Below are 22370 nucleotides of genomic sequence, written 5' to 3' on the forward strand. Positions count from 1 at the left end.
ACTATACTAAATATACATATTTATTGCTGATTTAACAAAGGCCGAATAAAAAATGTAATTATATTTAATAATGATAGAATGCTAAGCCATCGCCTCATTGCTTACTATAACAATAAACTGGGCTAGGGTTAGGGTTAGGGTGTCGCCTATTGTAGTGGGGACAGGAACCTTCAAATCGACATACAATATTGTTCATTTTTGCCCATGTCCCTTTAGACTTCATAATGCACATTTTGACAAAATAATTATTTTGTATGCGTTTGTGCGGCAAAAAGAAAGAGATGAAATCTGCACTTTCAGTCAAGCTGAACAATCAGAGTGAAAATCTGGAATCAATCCAAAAACAGCCCAAATAATAGTCATTTGAAACTCTTCGGCTGCACCCGTAAGGTCTTGATATAACATATTTATTTGTTGTAGAAATTGAGTCAGTACAAAATTTAGTGATGCTAAAACATCTTAAAGTAAATGATATCAAGCATATCAAACAGTTAACTTCACGTTTAAAAATGCAAATTGCTATGTCTGTGCTTCATGTAGGCTACTGTATGCTATGTTAAACTATATATTAATGTTTTTTCTATATGTATAGCTATTTCAAAGATGTAAGCATTCTGGTACATGAATAAGTTTTATGAATATTTTATGCTGATATTTCTGATGCACTGTTAAGAATAATTCTCAGTTGTCATTATTATTAAAATATCATTGTGATTCTTTCTGAGATCAAAGGTAGTCTTTCCCAAAAGAATTAATAAACGCTTGAATCTGATACACATCTTTTCTGTTATAGCGAAGGATTTTGTAGAGTCTGTTTTTGCACATTTTCCATTCAGTGGACACATTTTGCAGTGTCATGCCCTCTTTGTAATGGTTGACAGCGGTAGCCTCTGAGCCCAAGCGGTACAAATTGAAGTCCCCGTACATTCGATGCCAGGCCTGAAGGTCAGCTGGCTGCAGACTTGCAAGCTCATACAACTCCTTGAACTTTTGTTTGGCTTTACTGTAGTCCTTAACTTCGGCGTACCTGAGTGCCAACTCGATCTGTGGGTAGAGGAAGCTGGGATTGAGGCGGGCGCCCTCTTCTGAATGGTGGATGCAGAGTCTCAGGATGTCCGGGTTGTGTATGTCTCCCGATTGCCAAGCTTTCCAGCGGTAATTGTTGGCGATCTCGTGGTGTACGCGGGACGAGTCTGGGGCTTTCTCTAGCGTTTTGTGCAGTACTTCTAACGCCATGTCGTAGCACTGCTCTTTCTTCATGAACTTAGCTGCATGCAAACTCACAGTTAGATCGTACGGAGCCATGCACAACGCCTTCCTCATGTGACACCAGGCCTCTGCGTTCCTCCGGTTCTTGTGGCACTTCAGGCCCAGGTAGACGTGGATCATGGCGTTGTCTGGGTCCAGTGTCAGGGCCCTCTTCAGCTGGGTCACCGCAGGAGAGCGCTCAAAAGGTGTGCGTTTGTCCTCCCTGACCTCCAGACCTTCCAGATGGAAAAGGGAGAAGGCGTAGCCGGTGTTCCACTCCTTGTCCTCTGGTTCGTTCTGTAGGGCCTTGTGAAAGCTCTCCTTAGCTCTGCTGTAGGACTTTTTGGAGAATCTCAGGAAAGACCATGCTCTTTCACTCTGGACCTCACGGAGCAACTTAGCAGGTGCTCTAGATATTTCTCCCACTCCAGATATTTCTGCCACTTTCTCCACATAAACTTTGGCCATAACATCATTAGCCATATGATGGTGCAGCCAGGCTAGATTTCCATATGTAACGACACATTGAAAATTATCATCACATGCTTTCTTTGCTTTTTCCAAATATGCAAGTGCCATGTCATTAAAGCCCTTCAAATGTTTAATGTAGGCCACAAAATTTAAGATCCTCTGTCTGAGATTCCCTCTGTCTGTAGACTGGACTGAAAGACTCTCTGTGAACTTGATCTCCAGGAAGTTAAGGTCTGCATCTTCTTTCTGTAGGTCCCATGTGAAGTGGCAGTCCAATTTCTTAAGTTCCTCCAGCATGGTTTCCCGTTTCTATTGCCTAAGAGAGTTCAAATATTTAATTAGTTATGTTTCTTTATTCATGCTAATGTAGTGTAATTATCCCATTATTTACTGTGTAGTGTACCAACAAAAATGTGTAACTGTAACGTGCGAGGTGAGGCAGTATACACAAAAACACGCAGTGTGACTGAAGTGTGGCTTTCGTGAACACGAAATATGTATAAGACTCACACTTAGACAAAGACGAGCAGGTAAACACACATAAAGCAGACGAACTACACGAGACTCGAGTGATGACGAGACGAACCACAGGTGAGACCGATGAACATACACACAACCACACCCATGTATGTAAAAAGACATTAATATGCTGCATTTACATTAATGTAAGATTTTTTAATGACGATGATTACTCAGTATTTTACATTGTAATGATAGTAGCTGATCACTGTAACTGCTGGTGAAATGTAATAAGGTAGGCCTACCTTATTATACCATATATTATTTATTTAAGCAGGAAAGTTTGTATTTTTATTTGCATCTGCTACATTGATGTTATTTGTGTTTGTATTGCATTGAAATGATGAAATAAAATGTACAGTAGAATTTGTCTTTATTTTATCTTATTGGCTAATAACATCGGTTTAAATAAAAAAGTGACAGATTTTTCAGGATGACGGGTGGTATTTTAGAATATAAAGACATTCTCCGAAGTAATTACAATAGTAAAATATTTACCTTCTTATAGTCTATTAACTGCTGGAACGTCCAAGTTAAAATCAAAGTAACCGAAATGAACAGCCTACGGAGACAGAGTGCTCTTCGCCTCACTTACGTTTCAGTTTCTATTTCTATGAAAGACATAAATGAAACTGCGCGGGAAACCACGCCTGCAAATGGAGCTCAAATATTGACCTGGGTAGACGTGTTTAACACAGCTTGCACTTTCGTTTTTAAAAATCTAATAAAATTATTGAAATACGATGCTCTTATCCAGTAGTGTAACGACGTGTAAGACGTTTAATGTTTATTATGAATGTAATCATAAATTTGAATAGTTTATAATAACAGATAAACATGCACCTTCGCGGCTGCCTTGATCTAATAGACCAATGGCGCCATCTAGCGGCCATTCACTGAAGTCGCTAATCAGAGGTCTAAATATTTATACCATTCAAACCATTTGGGAAACGTTTTGGAAGTGAAGTTCGTGGAGCAGGACTACGTGACATACAATTAAACGCATTTTTGAGAGTATAGGCCTAGAGAAAAGGATTACTCAAGTAGACTTACTTCATGGGATCTATAATAATCTAAACATAACTACAAAATCACAATCTGATCAAATTAATCGTAATTAACTTGTTGCCAACTTCAGATGATGTACAACCATTGTAGTGTGAGTGTAGAGTGATCTGTGATCAGCTATCTATATGTGCCGTCATTAGCTAGCCTGTTGCTAATAACTGCGCATGCGGAATAGGCCGTAATCGTCTCATCAGCGGAATCGTCTTTCTCCGGACAGCGAGCCTCGCCTCTAGCGCCCCTCTGTGGACACGGCGTGAACTGCGGCGCATTTCAGCTGGTAGTTCGTTTGGTCAGTCTTCTTCCTGTTATGCAGTACGACCACAGGCTATCTGTGATCAACACTCACATCTATAACCGTGTTAGTGACCTTTCTGTAAAGCCAAGCGTGTTCACGCACTTCTAATTCAGACCTTATGTACTGTAGGTGCTCTCCAGATTAACAAACGTTTATTTGTGTGAGAATGGCTCGCATAGTTGTTATGCCACTAGAAGTCTCTGGAAAATAATATCAGTAATGCTGCTATAATAAGGTGTTTTTTAAACAGAGTGGTTCAAGAGGGAAACATTGCTAACTGAGTGAACCCTGCCTGCTCTTTGGTGGGGACAGTACATGGACTACAAAATGATTCAAGGATTTGAAACGTCTTTCGGAACTCGCCAAACATGAAATGGTTCGCATGTTGAAAATGCTGTTAGACGCTCTGAAGAGCCAATATCACAGTTCAAATTGATGGCGCTCACAGAAGTGCAGTTGAGGTCCACTATCAGTAAACTGAAGAGAACAGGTATGATCTTGATAGAATGAGGTGCGTTTGTGTTTGGAGCAAGCAGGTTTGTGTGTAGTTTCACCAACGAGCCGGATTCTGCTCAGACTGTATTGTGCCCTACCAGGCCAAAGATGACAATAAGGGTAAAAGAGGTTTTTTAATGTTTGGATACAAGTGTCCCTTGTTGGTACTGGTGAATATAAAGTTGTACATTTAAGATTCTGTCGCTCATAGAAAAAAGTGTTTTTGGCACATTGCCGGTATTGATGGTGTAAATTTTTGTGATGAACTGTTGCAGCTGTGGGGATCAATAGCTGGAACGCTGCTCAGCCCTTGGTATTGAGAGAGCATAGCTCAGGAGAATTACTGTGATGCTTGGCTTTGCAAACGGTGCAGACACTGACACCCATGTTGACATCCACCTCTGCCTCTCTCAGCACTCTCTGCTCTCCTGTGGACATTTCTGCTGCTCTGGGATCAGCAGGCTTGTGTAGTCTACACGGTCCTCGCGGTTCTCTCCATTCTCAGGGGTCGGGCAGGAATCAATGAGTTCATCTGTACGTACATACACTGCAGGTTTTCCTTAAAATAGCCTTTATAGGATGCATCAAGAATGAGAACCTCCGAGACATAAATCTGATATACGTCATGACCAGGACCAATGTCTTAAATGCTGATCTTTCTCATGTATTTCTGCGGTTTTGTTGCCTTCGTGTGGTTTTATTAGCTTGGTCATTGTTATGACTCCTGAACTCTAGGCTGAACACTGCGGTTAAAATCATGCAGGTGTTCAGATAAAGAGGTGAGCGTGACGTAGATGAAACGCAGACATGTAATGATCTCATGATCATTTCACGTTTTGTGGTATGAGGTAGTTCACTGTCAGCAGTTTAACACTTAAATTCAAAAGAAATACCACCTTACGTAGTCTTACCCAATACAAAAGCTAAGTAGACGGAGTAGCGGCGGCCTCTTGTGTTGGGTCACCGGGGTAGCTACGTGGGCTGATGTATGAGCATGTACGCTAACACTAACCTAATTACAGACGAATCAGCAGCTATGATGGAGCTACCGCTTCTAGAAGGTGTGTTGGCAAAAGAAAAACACTGTTGTCTCTTCATGTGAAAGGTGTCTTTCATGGCCCTTAAATGAGGTCTGCAGGTGTCATGGCATTACTAGGGGGCGCTCTCAGCTTCTCCCTGCTCAGGCAGTAATAGTGGCATAGGTGCGTTGTGTTCTGTGGGGTCATACCTGTCCACATAGCGCTCTGCTGCCCTCTAGTGTTTGTAATATCAAACACACTTGCGAAAATCAGAACTGTTTGATTTAAAAAAATTTTTTGGTTGGACTTGTAGGAGAGAAATTAAGCTTGATGTTTGTTCATCACAGATGATGACACGTACCAACCACCATCTCTCTGCGCTGGAAGCTTCCGGAAGGAACATCTCAACACATGAAGTAACAGCAGGACGTTCCCTTCACAAGCCATGCCAGTACGGCCACATCTTCCCGGTTCTGTTGGACAGATTAAGGTTAGAATGAAATTCACATTTATAGCTGTTGGAGAAATGAATGTTGATCAATGTTCACAAAATGCCTAGATATGGAAGAGGGCCTGTGTTACCTGTGAGGGGTCAGGTTGAATTTATCATGACGGCTTAGTTTTTGATCAACTGCTTTGTGTAAAAAAAGCAATGTAAATTACAATTACATTGTTGCATAACTTTACATTGTGTCATTTTATCACTGGGTTACTCTAGTGTTAAGTTAAAAGCACTCAGTTTCATTGCTCTCAAGCAGGTCTTTTCATCTAATTTTTAAAATGGCTTTAAAATCTCTGTAAGGTCCTTGATCTGTTTCCTGACATGTTCCTCCTTTATGAATCAGCCTCTCTAGCTTTGAGTTTGAAGTCATATTATCCTCATATGTGACCTAAGCAGCACTGATTTTGACAGTACCTGCTCTCATGTGACACGGACAGGAAGAGCTAACACATAGCTAACGAGTGGAGACTTTCACCGTGTGTGTGGCTGACGTGAATTCAGTGCGCTGGTAGAGACACATTCTGGCTGCATGACACTTAACAACATTTAGCCAATTCCCCATCATGAATGCTGTTGTTAAATAACATGTGAACTGATTATTATTTTGAATTCAGAGCTAGGAACTGTAGTTTGCCTTTTACAGTGAAATAGTCAGCATATGGGACACCAGAGTCTGTGTATGGGACATATTAGAAATGTACTTTGTAACTTTGCTTGTACATGAATATTCTGGTGTCCTTATAATATAAGACTCTGAACCTTTAATTGCAAATCTGGTCCTGAATTGGGTAATCACTAGTAGTTAATTGGCAATTTTGCTGTCAAACTTGACTCTGGGTAGAGAGAGGATGTAATATTTCCAGTAGCTGAAATTTGAGTATTACCTTTGCCGTATGGGGTTAATGCATTGGTCCCTCTAGTGGACAAATGGAGCAATTACACAAACACATTGTTCATTGGACATTTATGTTTCAGTTATGTTTGTACTTGAAACTTGTACCCCCCCCAAGGCTGTTTATTTTGTCTAATTACCATCATTCCAAAGCAAGTTAAGTCTGTGCACAACATTGGAGTTTGTCTGTATGTGAGTATGTGTGAAAGTTAGAGTAGGATGTTGGTAAATATCCCCGTGTCGGAGGTTGGGGCTGTGTCGGTGTAATCAGTTGTTACTCTCAGAGGAGTGGCACACATCCTCTCTCGATCCTCTAATTAGGTATGCACGGATCCAAACGCTACAGCCCTGCCCACACACACAGGCATCAGTGAAATGAGCCGTGACTGCTGCTGTCTTTGAAAGTCGCGCGTCCTGGGCGTGATGATGGGGGGGGGGGGGGGTGTGATGTGCCCACGACTGAGTGTTCGGTCCCGTTCGGTGGTGAAAATAAGACACGGTGTTCCCACATCCTCTCCCCCCTCTCAGGCGCTCCGGACTGGGTGTGTGACGCTAATTGTTTCTGCTACTTGTGGCGTGTACGTAGTGTACGTAGTGTACGTAGTGTTCGTAGTGTTCGTAGTGTTCGTCTGCGCTCTGTAGACAGAACCCTCTCCCACTACTGCTTCATGTGGCTGTTTAGGGAGCGAAGAGATGTGTGGAAAGCACCTCTCTCTCTCTCTCTCTCTCTTTCCCTCTCTCTCTATCTCTCTCTCTTCCTATCTCTCTCTATATCTCCCCCTCTTCTCCTCTCTCTCTTTTCCCTATCCTGCTTGTTTTGCCATTCCCTGTGCCTGTCAGAGTGTCATGCTGATACACACTCGCAGGTCCTCTCTGGGGTGGGGGTGTGTGGGGGATGGGGGGGGGGTGTGGGGGTGTGTGGGGGGGTGTGGAGGGTGTGTGGGGGTGTGTGGGGGTGTGTGGGGGATGGGGGGGTGTGGAGGGTGTGGAGGGTGTGTGGGGGTGGTGTGGGGGGGGGAGAAGGGAACATACACGTGCTCATAGAAAACAAAATAATTTAAGAGGTTCCACCTTTTGATTTTTGAAGACTCTCCAGTATTGTTGGTATAAACTTCTGTGTTTTGCTAACCCAACTGAGAGCAGAGAGAAACTACTTGAGCAGTATTTAATTTGTGCGCATAAATGATTTGCTTTTGAGTTGTAGAAGTAAACAAGTAAATCTTGTTTTTCATTTTGCTTTGCGTTCGAAGGTCTGCAGGCCGTGTCTGGCATAGGGTCATGCGTCTCTGTGTGGGGAAATCCCGTTTCTACGGTAGTGATTCCAGTGGGCTAAACCCTCTGCTTGGGTTTTACTGCATTGCTCAAATAGTTTGCATTTCCAGAAGAAATCGCTGCCCCCAGGAGTGTACAGCGTGGTAAAAGCAAGCTCATTTCTGCAGCTTTCCAAAGGACCCCAGCTGCACCACGTCCTGCCCGAGAGGAACACGAGTGTTTGGGCCGTCCTGTCTGTCCCGCGAGCTTGGAGCAGAGATGAGGTCCTGCTCCGTTCAGCAGTGAGAAAGAAACCTGCATCTTCAGACGATTCCCTGCGTGCTCTCGCTGGTGCGGCGCCTTTAGGACCTGAACGCCATCATCACTCTGGCGTCCACGCAGGGCGTGTCCCGTGGCAGAGTGCTGCATCACCCTCTCCTGCCCCCCCCCCACTCTAGAAGAGGAAGAGTGTTCATGGGTGCCTTACGTAGGCGGGATGAGACGAGGCAGAAGGGCCAGTCTCTCCTAAAGGGCTGAGTGTTGTGTTCGCTGGTTTACAGCAAGTGGCAGTGTTGTCTACAGAATATCACCCTGCCACAAAGCAGCTGTCCTTCCCACAGTCACTGCAGGGACATGTAGAATATGGCACAGTGAGGCTCATGGCTAAAGAAAATAAAGTGGATCTGAATATCAAGGTCACTGTAAGTAGTGAGCATTTTAAGAGCCTTCTGGGTAGAATTTAATGCTTGGATTTAAAAACAGCACAAGAAGTAGCTAATTGCTTTCTTTACGAGAAATTAAACAACCTATTCATATTATTTATGGAAATTCTTCAGTAATAACTTCTTTCTTGCTGTTGGAAGTGTTAAAGTAAGGTGAAAAGCTTCCTTTGCGATGGTTTGATGGCCTGCCTTATTCTGTCATTTAAAATTCTGCCTTTGCGTCTCTCCAGTGTTGCAGCACGCCGAGACGTGTCTGCGTACAGCCGCACTCGAGTGGCACGTGCACGTAGCTATCTTCTCCTATTAACCTCGCGTGTAAATAAATACAGATTTCCATTTCTGGGGAGTTGCGCGAGGAAACAACACTCCTCAAAACATCAAACGATGCTCTGGAGGGCGATCGCACCGTCTCCAGCCCCCGAATCTGAGAGGCAATGACATCTGAAGCAAGGTGCAAAAAAAAAAAAACTGACTAATGTCATTTTTTTTTCAGAAACAATTAGGCAGGGAGCCTTCTGTTGCCACAGCGCTGAGTGTAGGCTGTGGGCTCCATCACATCACAGTGTTGAAGAGCCCCGCCCACACCCCACACACACACACACACACACACGTCTGAAACCTCCCCTCTTCCCACTGAAGACCAAATAATGTGAGAATACTATCTCCTCTACCTCTAGACAAGCGTGTTTTGTTGATTTTTATGACCGTTGCTGGTGTACTGGGGGTGACACAGATGGGGAGATTTGCTTCATGTCTTTTTAGCCGCTCCCGTGAACTGCGGTGTCCTTTTCAAACACGCTGGCGCTCCAGTCTGCAGAGTTAGCATTACATTTTCGTGCCCTTGTCACTGGCGTTTCATCTCCAGTACCTGAAGTGATTTAGTGGGACTTTGACATTAAGCCTCCGAGCTCGGAGCCCGAGAACATCCGAGGCTGCGGGACCAGAGTGGAGAAGTTCTCACGCGTCTGCCGAGGAACCGCGCAGGGCTGCCGCCCCGAGAGAAGGAAGGCGGCCCACGCGACGGGGACGTTCCTCTCCTTTTATCTCCATACTGCTGACACCAGGGCTATTTACGCCACCCAGCGCGTCCAAAATGGATGTCCTTCTGCGCAGAGTCACTTCATTTTTTCCTTCCTTATTCTTCCCGCCTCTCCCTGTGAATGTCCTATAATTGCCATACTTGAAGTGCTAATGATAATGTTATAACTTGGATCAATTTGCAATGGCAATTGGACCTACTTAATTGAGTCGATTATCAAACCGGTGTGTGCTGAAGGAGAGAGAGAGAGAGAGAGAGAGCTCGCGAGCTCCCCGGGGTGTGTGTGTGTAGTGAGCTCTGAACTAGTGCCCTGGGCTGGGAGTGAAGGTTCTGGAGGGGAAGATGGAGTGAAAATGGAGTGGCCAGATCAGCGAGCCTGTAATGTAACTCTCACACTCTGAATCACTGATCCTCTACTAACACTCTCACACCCTGAATCACTGATCCTCTACTGTAACACTCACACCCTGAATCACTGATCCTCTACTAACACTCTCACACCCTGAATCACTGATCCTCTACTGTAACACTCACACACCCTGAATCACTGATCCTCTACTGTAACACTCATACACCCTGAATCACTGATCCTCTACTGTAACACTCACACCCTGAATCACTGATCCTCTACTGTAACACTCACACCCTGAATCACTGATCCTCTACTGTAACACTCACACACCCTGAATCACTGAGCCTGTACTGTAACACTCACACACCCTGAATCACTGATCCTCTACTGTAACACTCACACACCCTGAATCACTGATCCTCTACTGTAACACTCATACACCCTGAATCACTGATCCTCTACTGTAACACTCACACCCTGAATCACTGATCCTCTACTGTAACACTCACACCCTGAATCACTGATCCTCTACTGTAACACTCACACACCCTGAATCACTGAGCCTGTACTGTAACACTCACACACCCTGAATCACTGATCCTCTACTGTAACACTCACACACCCTGAATCACTGAGCCTCTACTGTAACACTCACACCCTGAATCACTGAGCCTCTACTGTAACACTCACACCCTGAATCACTGATCCTCTACTGTAACACACACCCTGAATCACTGAGCCTCTACTGTAACTCTCACACCCTGAATCACTGAGCCTCTACTGTAACACTCACACCCTGAATCACTGATCCTCTACTGTAACACTCACACACCCTGAATCACTGATCCTCTACTGTAACACTCACACCCTGAATCACTGATCCTCTACTGTAACACTCACACACTCTGAATCACTGATCCTCTACTGTAACACTCACACACCCTGAATCACTGATCCTCTACTGTAACACTCACACCCTGAATCACTGATCCTCTACTGTAACACTCACACCCTGAATCACTGATCCTCTACTGTAACACTCACACACCCTGAATCACTGAGCCTCTACTGTAACACTCACACCCTGAATCACTGAGCCTCTACTGTAACACTCACACCCTGAATCACTGATCCTCTACTGTAACACTCACACCCTGAATCACTGATCCTCTACTGTAACACTCACACCCTGAATCACTGATCCTCTACTGTAACACTCACACCCTGAATCACTGATCCTCTACTGTAACACTCACACCCTGAATCACTGATCCTCTACTGTAACACTCACACCCTGAATCACTGAGCCTCTACTGTAACACTCACACACCCTGAATCACTGAGCCTGTACTGTAACACCCCCCCACACACACATACACACCCACACACACACAACCCGTCAGCCGTATGTAACATCTGTTGCACGGCTGCGTCTGCAGGTGCTGTGTTTAAGGGTGGTGTATGGATCGAGCTCAGAGGCCTTGTGGGATGATCTCAGACAGAGCGGGAAGGCCACGGCGGCTCCCAGCCGAAGATCTGCTTACCGCTCACATGTGCGTCAGCGCCAGCGTGTCTGCAGGACTTCTTCACATCACGCTGGGGAGAAGATGGTGCGTGGAATGACGGCTGGACTGATGGGGCCTCGTTGATGGAGCGTTGGAGAGCAGGTACAGGCGTAAGACCACAGCACACACCTCCTGACGGCAGGAACCTGTGGGCTTGGACGGGCAGACCGAACAAAAGAGGGCAAACAAGAAACGGGTGTATGCAGTGTGTGTGTGTGTGTGTGTGTGTGTCTCCTTCCTGCTAGAGGCTTAGTGCACTGTGACACTTGCAAGAAACGGAGGGAGTTTAAATGAGAAAGTAAAAAAAAAATTATTCCTTCTTTTATTTGACTAATTAATAAGAAAGAAAATAAAAACCATAGAAAAATATGTTCAGGGCATTTATGAATGGATTAATAGATTTAATTTGCTACACAAATGCGGTTTTGAAAGGCTACACTCTGAAGCAAACATTTCATGCCCTATTTATAGCTGTGTTATTCACATGAGTGAAAATTTTTCTTTATAGGAACCGTTTTAGAGCGGCTTGCCCCTTTTTTTCTTGCCGTGTGCATCAGCAGAGGGGAGGCACGGGGCTTTGTAGGGAAACAGGAATCTGCCTAATGTTCCATGAAGACCGTGGTGAATTTATATTGATGGGACTGTTGACTCTGAACCTCATAGCCATGATTTTTTCACAAGCCATGGGGAACAAGAAGTCAGATAGCTGACAGGTGTTAACACTGAGAATAGCGCCGTGAATTCAGAATGGGACGCGCACAAGAGCTCAGCTCAGCTTTCCTCACGCCCAACGCTCTCAGAAGTCGTGTTGTGCACCGCGCCCTGTTAAGTATAGCTGCAGGTTTAACTGGGACTCTGTAAACACCACAATGCATGTCAAATATGATGAGTCTTGATAGCTGTAAAACATACCCAAGGACTGTTCCTCACTTATTATCTGTAGCTAAGCCCTGGAGCCATGTCTGTATCCCCCTGCTCTCCGGCCTCGCCCGCCTTCTCGGGAAGCCATTGATTATTTTGGCATGAGCTGGGGAGAGGGAGAGGTGTGATTCTGTCTCTGCACTCCTTGGAAGAAAGGACTTGGGGAAAATCAAGAAAAAATAAATATTTGTATGTGCGCGTCAAGACGAGAGGAGGGGGGGGGGGGTAAACTTGATGGATCCACCGGGCTGAACGTGAGTGTGTGAGAGGAATTGTGTGTTTGGGGGTCGTGTCGCAACGTCGCCCCTCAGAGGAACAGCCTGCCAACCCCGGGCTGTGCCGCGTTCACACAAGTCAACTTTACTGCCTTTATTTGGGCTCACAAATGGCTGCCTGACTTATCAGCTCAACGGCCTGCAGGCTGTAGTGGGTCCCAGGAGCTCCCAGGAGCCGCGAGTGCCCCCGGCCCCGCACGCCTGCTCTGCGCCCGCACTGCCTGCTTCCACCGCTGGGGGGGGAGGGGGCGGGGAGACCTGGTTCCAAGCAGCAGAACTGCACTCCTCCGGGGGGGGGATAGAGCTTCCTGCATCTGCCCAGCCCTTCTGTCCCCTCCCAGGGCCCTGCGCTCTGCTCAGCACACATACATCAGAGCGATATTACAGTAATCCAAAGGTAATACATTAGCCAGCGTGCCAGGGGGACACTCTGCATGTAATGGATGCTACAACTACTCTCCCGTTTTGTCAGGTCTGGGTCCACAACTCTGAGAAAACTCCGCCGCCAACATTCATTTCTTTATTTATTTAGTTAGGTTTTTTTTTTTTTTTTTTTTTTTTGGTCATGTCACTAGCAGAATTTATTTCAAAGTAATGCACCTAGTATTTTATTCTTAATCACACTGCCCAAAGGATTGAGGCATATTTCCAAAAAGCGAATACAGCTTGCATGCTCTTATGAAAGCAATATATTACTTACGCACTTAGCAACCCAGAGAGGAGAAATAAAACTAGTCGTACTTGTAGTCTGTTTATAAGACTGTGTTACTACCAGAGGGCCCCTCTGGGCTCCAGGCCATCTATTATGGCAAACATTCTGTCTTTAGTTGCACTATGTTACCTCCAGGTTATTACGACACAGATTTGTTTAGCTCAATTTAATGTACACTGTGTTTCATGATGCACGCTCTGCACGAGTGTCTTAAACATGCTCGGCGGACTCGCTGGGACGCCGCGCAAAGATGCTAGGAAATGAAAATTGTGAACGTCCCAGCGTGCGTCGCGTGCACGTGCAGTAGGACGCGAGCACCGTCGGCGTTTGTGGATGACAAATTGGATCTCGCGGGCCTGGGAGGGGCGGCTCGCGCGTCGTCGACTCGGGTTCCTAAAGTCAGCAGCGGGCTCCTGAACCGCGAGGTAGAGGCAGAACTGAACAAGAAACCCCGACATCCGCGCGTATGGAGAGCCATATGTTTGCTTGATGGACAGGTGAGGGCAGAGGAGGAAACCGAGACGAGGGCTTGGCAGCGCGAGCACGAGCTGAAACGAAAGCGCGGATGGAGCGAGCGCGAGCGCGCGCGCGCGCGGCTGAAGTGCGCGCGTGCTCATCGCCACCTCGGGCTGATTGATATTATGACAACAAAGGCCGTATTACACCTTCACAAGTGTCTCGTTCACCGGGTTCCGTCGTCGTATTCGGTGCCCCAAAACGTCGAGCTGTGGCAGGAAAGCGTGAAGTGTGAAAGCGTGAAAGATCGCGGGCCGATCAATATAATCTTTCCAAAAGTTTATCAGTTTTAGGGCCTTTTAGAGAAGTACGAGGGGCTGGTGCCGTAAGCTGGGGGGGGGGGGGGGGGGGTGCGGATTTGTAGCCGTTCCCATGTCGGCTCTCGTCAGCGCCTTTGATAGCTGTCTCTCCGACACACTGACAGCCCTGCTGATGAGATGATGGCATCAGAACCAGCCTCCGCGGCAGCCGCACGCCCGCACGCCCCGCACGCCCCGGCTCCGCGGCTGTCGAGGGCGCGTTCACATCCCTGGTCGAGGGGCGGGTTGAAGCTGTCATCAGCAAGATGTTTTTTTATTTTGTCATGATGGACCTGGAATGGTAATCATGGAGAACTCGGAGAGAGACAAGCGCGCGTGTGCGTGTTACCTTAGGGGGGAATGTACAGCAGATCAAATTACAGCTTGAAATGTGTTTCCCATGTTTGGCTGAGAACTTCTCACCTCTACTGCTGCTTTGACCAGTCAAGAGATTATAGGAGGTTTTTTTTTGGGAGGTTTTTTTTTGGGGGGGTGGGGGGGTTAACTCATGCCGTTTGTCCCTTCAGTTCTGGTTATTTGGTTATTTATCTGCAATATGAACGAGTGGGTTTCTGTTTGTCTTTGAACAGTGCTTTGATTGAGTGCTGTCTGTTGGCGTGTCAATGCTGTGCTTAAAGCTGACAGACCCGGGAGAAAGAACAAATATGTCAATCATGAGGCTGTCGGGGCTGACTGATACTCCAAAAGCAACCACTTTCTGTCCAGAATGCTTCAGCGCACTACAGGTGTAGTTAAATAAAAAAAAAACAAAACAAAACTTTGTGTGAATTGTGTCTAACCTGTGCGTACGTATGGAAAGCTGTTCTGATGCTCCACACCTGTGGTTTGTGTTTGTTTAAGATGAACATAAAGCTGGTGGCCATTGTTGTTGTGTGATGACTTTGCTGTTTGACGTAATCTTCCATCTGACAGATGGTGTTGACACTTGTTTTGTTCTCGTGCGTTCTGGCACACATGCACACGGACACACACACTCACAAACACAGTTTACCAGTTCACCAGTTTACTCCTCATTAATACCCCATTACATGTCCTAATGCGAGGCTTTGAATTTCTCCGGTTATTATGAGGTTTCATCAGCCCAGTCCTGCATCCCCACACCGCACCCGCCCCTCCTCTCCACCGCATTTACACTGGAGTTAATATTTTCAGAAATATAACATGTGCTGTTATCATATTTCCCCTCAACAAATTAATTAAAGCTTTAAAAAATGGGTCATGTATCCATAGCCCCAGGCATGTTTGTACAGAAATGACTCTCTGTCATCCCACGTGCGGTACATGTGAAAACTCAGGTTAGACTGGTGAAGTGTGCCGTCTTGCGCGTTTAAGAGGGCAAAACATTGTGCTTCTTGCTACTTTACAAGATGTGCTCTGAAACGACATGAATCCTGCACCCTGAATCCAGTAACATTTATAAATACAGTTACCTCGGTTGGACTCCCACAGATACTATTAATACCAAGAGAAATGAGAGTTTTGAATATTTATTTCATCAACCTGCCAACGGTTGGATTTAACCATCAAGCAATTAGTGCTGAATTTTCAGATCACTTAGCCACAGCTATGAACCCATTTGCATTCAGCATGTCAATCAGTTCCTGCCCACATGCACTTCTCCTAGAAGACTTATTGCCGGCAGCTGAAGCTTCAGATATAGCACCTCCCTGTCCGGCTCTCTCAGCGCTCCTGCTCTCCGAGACTACTGCCCTTTGAAGTCGGGATTGGTGCTGTAACTCAACTGACTACTTTACATTTTCCCTGCCTGCCATGTCTTCCAGTGCCGAGGTGGGCCGCTAGCTGCGGGGGGGGGGGGGGGGGGGGGGGGGTGGGGGGCGCGCGCAGGGGGCGGTGTGGGGTAGGGAAATATCCCATTTCTCTCTTTAGCAGCCAGAGCGATGGCCTCTTAATATAGTTAATGAGAAAAGGGTGGCTCCATGAATCCTCATGAGAGAGTAATTGTCAGGCCTCCCCTGAGGAAGAGGAGCTGTGTGCGTGTGTGTGTGTGGATGTGTGTGTGTGGATGTGGGTGTATGTGCATATATATATATATATATATATATATATATATATATATATATATGTATATATATGTGTGTATATATATATATGTGTGTGTGTGTGTGTGTGTGTGTGTGAGAGAGAGAGTATTGAACTGCTGCTCCCAGTCTCCCTCCACCATGTGACACCTCTCTCTGTCGCAGCCCTTTGGGTCGACACTTTTACTCGATTATTGAGGAGTTATCAGCTGACCTCCCACCCACAGAGAAGATCCTGCAATTAAAAGAGCCCCTGGGTGCAAAGCAGCCAATCAGAGCACAGGCCAGCATGTGTACTGTACGTGTGAGTGCGGACTGGCGTTTACTCTGGGAAGATGGATGGCCTAGCTCACAGCTCAGCCTATTTGGGTGCCATGTAAACAGGGTTGGAGTTGCGAGCTGTTTTTGCTGTTGTGCATAATGCTAAAGTGGAAATGGGACATCTGGGTGTGGTAGAGGAGAACTGAAGCAGTAATGGGCCGCAATTATTTGGCCACAGAAATCGTTTCATGAAGTAGTTTATTTCTTCTTGCCAGAAGGGTTGTGTCAGAATGGAACATCGTGACAAATGGTGCTTAGTTTAAGGAAACATGAATAACAGTTCAATCTTGTTAGTGCAAGAGACGACCGTACATGGTCCAGAACAGTGAATCATGTTAAGATAAATCTGTTAATTTTTTAGTAATTTTACAGCTTACTTTGGTGTGAAGTGTCTGAGTGCTTCACACAGTTAGGGGTATGATAAATAAGATGTTGGGCCATTGAGAGTCCAAAAAGCTGTAATGGCACTGTAGAGATTTGGTCTTTATTTTTTTTGTCACAGTAATATTTGCCTTGAATAAGCAGGGAAATGAAATGAATGCTGTGAATAAAGCATAGTGTCACTTTTTTATTGTACTTATCATGCTTAATGTACTTATTCATTAAATAAGAATTTTCACCCTCAGTGCCCCCCATAATTCACGGCACGCTGCACGTAATTCACTACACGCTGCACAGATACGGAGACATCGTTAGCTCTACTTGTTTCACAGCTGCTTAAGGACAGGGTTGCATTGGCTCAGTCGTCCTACCGACCAAACACTCCGTTTCTCCCTCTCAAACACAGTCGCAGTGTACTCCTTCAACGACTAAATCATGATGTTTGTTTTTATTGCCATTAGCAACATGGCTCACAGTCAGTTTGTGTTAGGTCAGTAACTCTTCTTGAAATGAGACTATGCAGAATTGGGAAAACATTAATTTAAATAATCACGATACGCCCAAATTCTATTTTCTAATTTAGCTAATAATGTGCATAAATAATTCACGACAGACATATACATAATTCATAATTAGATTACTGCGTGATGGGGTGGAATTTATCAATTGTGCAGATACATGTGCCGCTGTTAATAATCTAATTTATTTCCACAGTTGTCTTTATTGGCACATTGCTTGCTGAGCTGTTCACGGCTGTGGGGTCTAGTTACTGAGCTGCAGTAACACATTGTTACAGCAAATTATCTCTTTGGCCAGAGAGAGAGAGAGAGAGAGAGAGAGAGTCCACATTTAGTGATGCCCACAATATGGGTTTGCCTTTAAAACTTAAAGGGGAGGGGGATTAATTTATAGAAAGTGTCACATGGCTCCAGTAAGTAATTATTTCAAACACTCTTAAGATGGCAGGTAATATATGCCTGCACTGGGGGGGGGGGGGGCTGTGACTCAGCTGTCCTTGTCTCCGTGTCCCCCGCTTCTCCTCGAGGAGCCGGTCATGCAGATGGAGACGTAGCTCAGCAGATCTGAGTCCTTCGCCATTTCAGCTCTCCTTATTTCATTCTGTGCAGAACTATTGCACCGTGGTGCTCATTAGGGTCCATTACTTGAAAGTAGCATGTAAATGGCTCCCAGCTAACCAGCCTTAAAGAACTTTTATACAAGGGCACAAGCCGGAAAGCGTTGCTGAAAGTGGAAACCTGCGCTCTGATATTAGAAGCCATTTTGTTCGTCAGCTAGCTTTTTTTTTTTTTTTTTACAAACATACTCTTAAAGGCAGTGTTGTTAAAAATGAAAGAGCTGTTCTCTTTCCACTAATTAGTTTATAGAGCATGACTGTTTAATCCCCTGTCCTTAAACATGATGGTGTTGAAAAAGTGGATCAGGCTCCAAGCGTCTTTCTTCAGTCTACAGTGCATTTGTGCGTACATGAACTCGAAGGAGAAACGCTCCTTTAAACCACCGTTGAGCTTGATTACACCAGGTCACCAGACCACCATCCTATTGTGCTTTTTTTTGTCCATTTTGTTGTGTCTTTTAAGTGTTGTGGTTTCCATGACGTAAACTGTAGTACAGAGAGAGATTTGTCACCCCAGCAAATGACATTAGTACAATGGAGGCTGCTCTCTTGGTTTCTGAGGTAATGGATTTCACAAGTTTGGGGCACGTGTGGTCAGTGAACGTCTCGCTCGGCCGGTGTTGGCTAAGCTCTGAGGGCAGCCTTGTCTGTTCCTCCACACTTCACACCGTCACCTTCGTTTGGGGGAGTTTGGCATTATGGCACAGTAATCTCTCCTCCTTCCTGTGTCCTCCCCTCTCTAGAACGTTCTGGCCGGAGGCCTAACTTTATCTGGACAGCTGGGGACCATAACTCAAACTGCCTGAGAGAAACGCATTCATCTGGGCCTCGTTCGACTGACTCCTTTTAATTAAAAGCACCGTCAGATGACTGTATGAGTGTTTATGTTTAACTGAATAGGACAATTCATTTGGCACAGCTTTGCCTTGTGAGTGACATGTTATGAGACCCTCTTCAACTATCAGTGTAATCACACAGGCTCAAATAAATGTGTGCTCTCCACCGAGTCTGGCGCTGCCCAGCTTGGCTAAGACAAACAGGGCTAGGTCTTTTAATGGTTCCCATCGTAATGGCCCCTTAGCATTCATGAGAATCCACTATTATCTATTGATTCGCTCTCACCAGAGTCTTGCTGACTTACACTTCACCCTAATTCCTATTACCACGAACACTGTACCTTTATCAGGCCAAACAATAAGCCAGTTGTCTGTGGTGCAAGAAAATATGAGGAGACATCTGTCTGAGGAACTCATGACTCCCGTGTGTGTGTGAAACAAAACAAAACCAAAAACACAAAACAAAAACACAACAGAAAACTCCTCCCATCAAAGTCCTCTCACTAACCTCTGTCTCTGCATGAGAGTAGTGTGTGTGTGTGTGTGTGTGTGTGTGTGTGTATGGGTGTGTGTGAGTGAGAGAATGCTAAGGTAAATCTGATCGCCCCTCAGATAAATCAGAAAATTGAATCTCTCTCATTTCATGTGGGCCAGGGCGAAAGTGGCTTGGACCAAGGGGACAAGGGCCCCCCAAAATAGAAGCGGCTCCACGCCTATAAACCTGTCTCAGAGATATGTCTCTCGCTATGATGGCACCCCGTTCTTTTTTACCCCTCTCTCCAGCGTCTCCCATCACCCTCTCCTCTCTGTGTCTCCCTGCTCTTTAAGACAAAGGGTAATAAAGCTATAAATTGTGTGTCTTGCAGAAGGTATAGACATCCTGTCTCAGAACTGCTGTTAGAGCTGCCATAAAGTAGCCTCCCAGTCATAGATAAAGATTTACAGTTATTTAACATCCTCCTCTTGCACTAAATCAGTGTGATAAGAGAATTAAGTGATAGCTATAGGTTCTTTGTCCTTAAGCTATTGATTTTTTTCGCCCTTAGAAGGATCCGGTATGTTATAATTATTGAGCTCTGGGTTTGATTCAGGTCTACTGGATGGACGAGGTGTGTGCCTCTCTCAGTCTTTCGTAGTTAAAAGAAGATGGATCCTCTTGTTCAGTTTACCGAGTGACTGAATTATTATTCATTTTGCTATATGTTTATGTATGTACAAATTGCTTTTGTTTATCATGCCTGTATACCTGCCTACTATTAATAAAAATATCTTTCATTTCACTTGTGTTTTATTACATGTATTATTTTATTCGCTCTGTGAGAGAACTCACATCTTGGTTGGTAATCTCGTGTCTGTTGAAGTCATATAATTTTAGATTTAGGGATCCGCTGACTCTTCCAAATATAATTTTTTTATACACTGAGAAAGTCCCTTCATTTTAGCTGTGAATTGGCATTTTTAAGGACATAATAAGAATGGAGTGATTGCTTGTAATATTTATTCATTGCCAGGTTATTTGGTTACCTGATCAATAGTGTGAAACAGGTCCAGTGTTAAACCTTTTTGACACGCTGACATGTTTTCACAAAGCTACAAAATGGCAGAGGTGTCGGCGTGAGCGTGCTGAAGTGACCCACAGCGTAACCCGGCTGTCGTTATGGCTTCCGTCTCCGTGAACACGACGTCTTATCAATACGTGTCACCGACAAAAACAGGTGGACCGATGCCATTAAACACAACCTAGGCACTCATTAAGAGACTAAGTTATGGCAGTTAGCATGTAGCTCTCACTCACCACTGGTGTAGCAACACACGAAGCAGGAGCGGGGCGTGAGGCAGGCACCTGTATTCACAGCCCTTCCTGCTTTATACCATTTGCTGTCTGTCACTGAACTGAGTGTCTTCAGGCTGTGGAGAAAAGAGAGTGGGGAGGGGGGGGGGGGGGGGGGGGGGGGGGGGGGGGGGGGGACGACCATGGGACAGATGGAGCGGGTGAGACGTAGGGCCTTGTCAGTGTTTGGGACTGTCCAAGACGTGCCAGTCAGAGTCATAGCTGTATTTACTTAAGCGAGAGTGCCAGTGTAGCGTGGTACCCGAGCGCCTCTGTGTACCTGCTAGTTCCTGTTTCTGCTGCTCCGCAGAGCTAGGCTCCTGCCTCCTTCAGCCCTGGGCCTGCCGCACACAGCCCCCACACTGCCTGACAGCTGGCTCCTTAACAAAGATGCTGGGGATATAATTAAATCACATTTACCTTTGATACCCAGCCAGCTTTGTGATTAATGGATTCACCCAGCATATGAATTGCGCTACTGAGGGGAACGAAGGCGCGAGCCTGAAATGTTATGGGGACGCAAGACCATGGTGGACGTCCCAACGCCCCGGAAGAGGCGTGGAGAGGACGGGGCGCTTACGAAGGAAACTGGAGGAGCGATGTCTTGCGCGCTTGTCCGGGGCTAATGACTAGGGCTAACGTCTGGGGCTAACGACTAGGGCTAACATCTGGGGCTAACGACTAGGGCTAACGTCTGGGGCTAACGACTAGGGCTAACCTCTGAGGCTAACGACTAGGGCTAACGTCTGGGGCTAACGACTAGGGCTAACCTCTGAGGCTAACGACTAGGGCTAACGTCAGGGGCTAACGAGTGAGTTTGGGGGCTTTCTTGCACGTGCATGCAGCCTTTACTTTCTCTTGATCTGCATCTGTGAAGTGGGAAGTTCTAGGCCATGGCCCTCTGAAATAGCTGTGGAGGTCCATGACTTTTGGAAGATGAATGCGGCGCACACACACACACACACACACACACACACACACACACACACACACACACACTTGATAACATAGCAGGCAAGTACAGCATTTAATGTGCAATTGTCATTGTTAGCCTGAAAACACAGTACAGATGTCATATTACTGTCACTGACTCTTTAAGACAAACTGAGATAATTAGGAACGTGTAACTCTTTCCTAGCTACATGAGACAGGATGTTGTGTTTCTCTCTCTGACTTTTCTAGGGTAAAAGGCTCTATTGTTGGCCTTGTGTGTCTGTTTCTGAAAGCATCAACCATTTTAATCAATGAGCCTTCACTACCTATTGAATTCATCCTTTAGATTGCTTACTGCTGTGCCACTGAGAAAGAAAATACAGCTATATGGTTTTTTTTTTAACCTCATAAATTACTGCGATGAAATAAAAAGCATCGGAAACCACTTCCGTAAATTATCGTCAACAAATAATAATGAATCACTTATAGGATTGCGAGACGGTTGATTTATAATTGGAGGCTGACTGCACCAGGAAGTATGAGCAGCAGTGCAGCCTGGGGGATTTGGTGGGTCTGTGAGATCGTACATCATTCTGCACTCTGACCAAACACTCGCAGCACTCGCAACACTCAGAACATTCGCAACACTCACAGCATTAGCAACACTCACAGCATTAGCAACACTCACAGCATTAGCAACACTCACAGCATT

At 45.6% G+C, this 22370-nt stretch overlaps 1 protein-coding gene and 1 long non-coding RNA gene across 2 annotated transcripts; one reads left to right on the forward strand and one right to left on the reverse strand.

The window, feature by feature from the left end:
- Positions 1–396: 396 nt before the first annotated feature.
- ifit8 (interferon-induced protein with tetratricopeptide repeats 8) lies at positions 397–2846 on the reverse strand. The gene is made up of 2 exons (XM_076974640.1): positions 2737–2846; positions 397–2035 (listed from the first exon to the last, which is right to left on the reverse strand). The coding sequence occupies exon 2, from the start codon at positions 2014–2016 to the stop codon at positions 727–729; it is 1290 nt and encodes a 429-aa protein (XP_076830755.1). The 5' UTR covers positions 2017–2035; positions 2737–2846; the 3' UTR covers positions 397–726.
- A 519-nt stretch (positions 2847–3365) lies between these two features.
- LOC143476680 (uncharacterized) lies at positions 3366–20137 on the forward strand. Its single transcript, XR_013121355.1, has 4 exons — positions 3366–3595; positions 5463–5605; positions 11313–11540; positions 18802–20137. It is a non-coding gene; the product is annotated as an uncharacterized LOC143476680 (long non-coding RNA).
- Positions 20138–22370: the final 2233 nt, after the last annotated feature.

The sequence above is a fragment of the Brachyhypopomus gauderio genome, chromosome 15, assembly GCF_052324685.1.
Source record: "Brachyhypopomus gauderio isolate BG-103 chromosome 15, BGAUD_0.2, whole genome shotgun sequence".
NCBI lineage: Eukaryota > Metazoa > Chordata > Actinopteri > Gymnotiformes > Hypopomidae > Brachyhypopomus > Brachyhypopomus gauderio.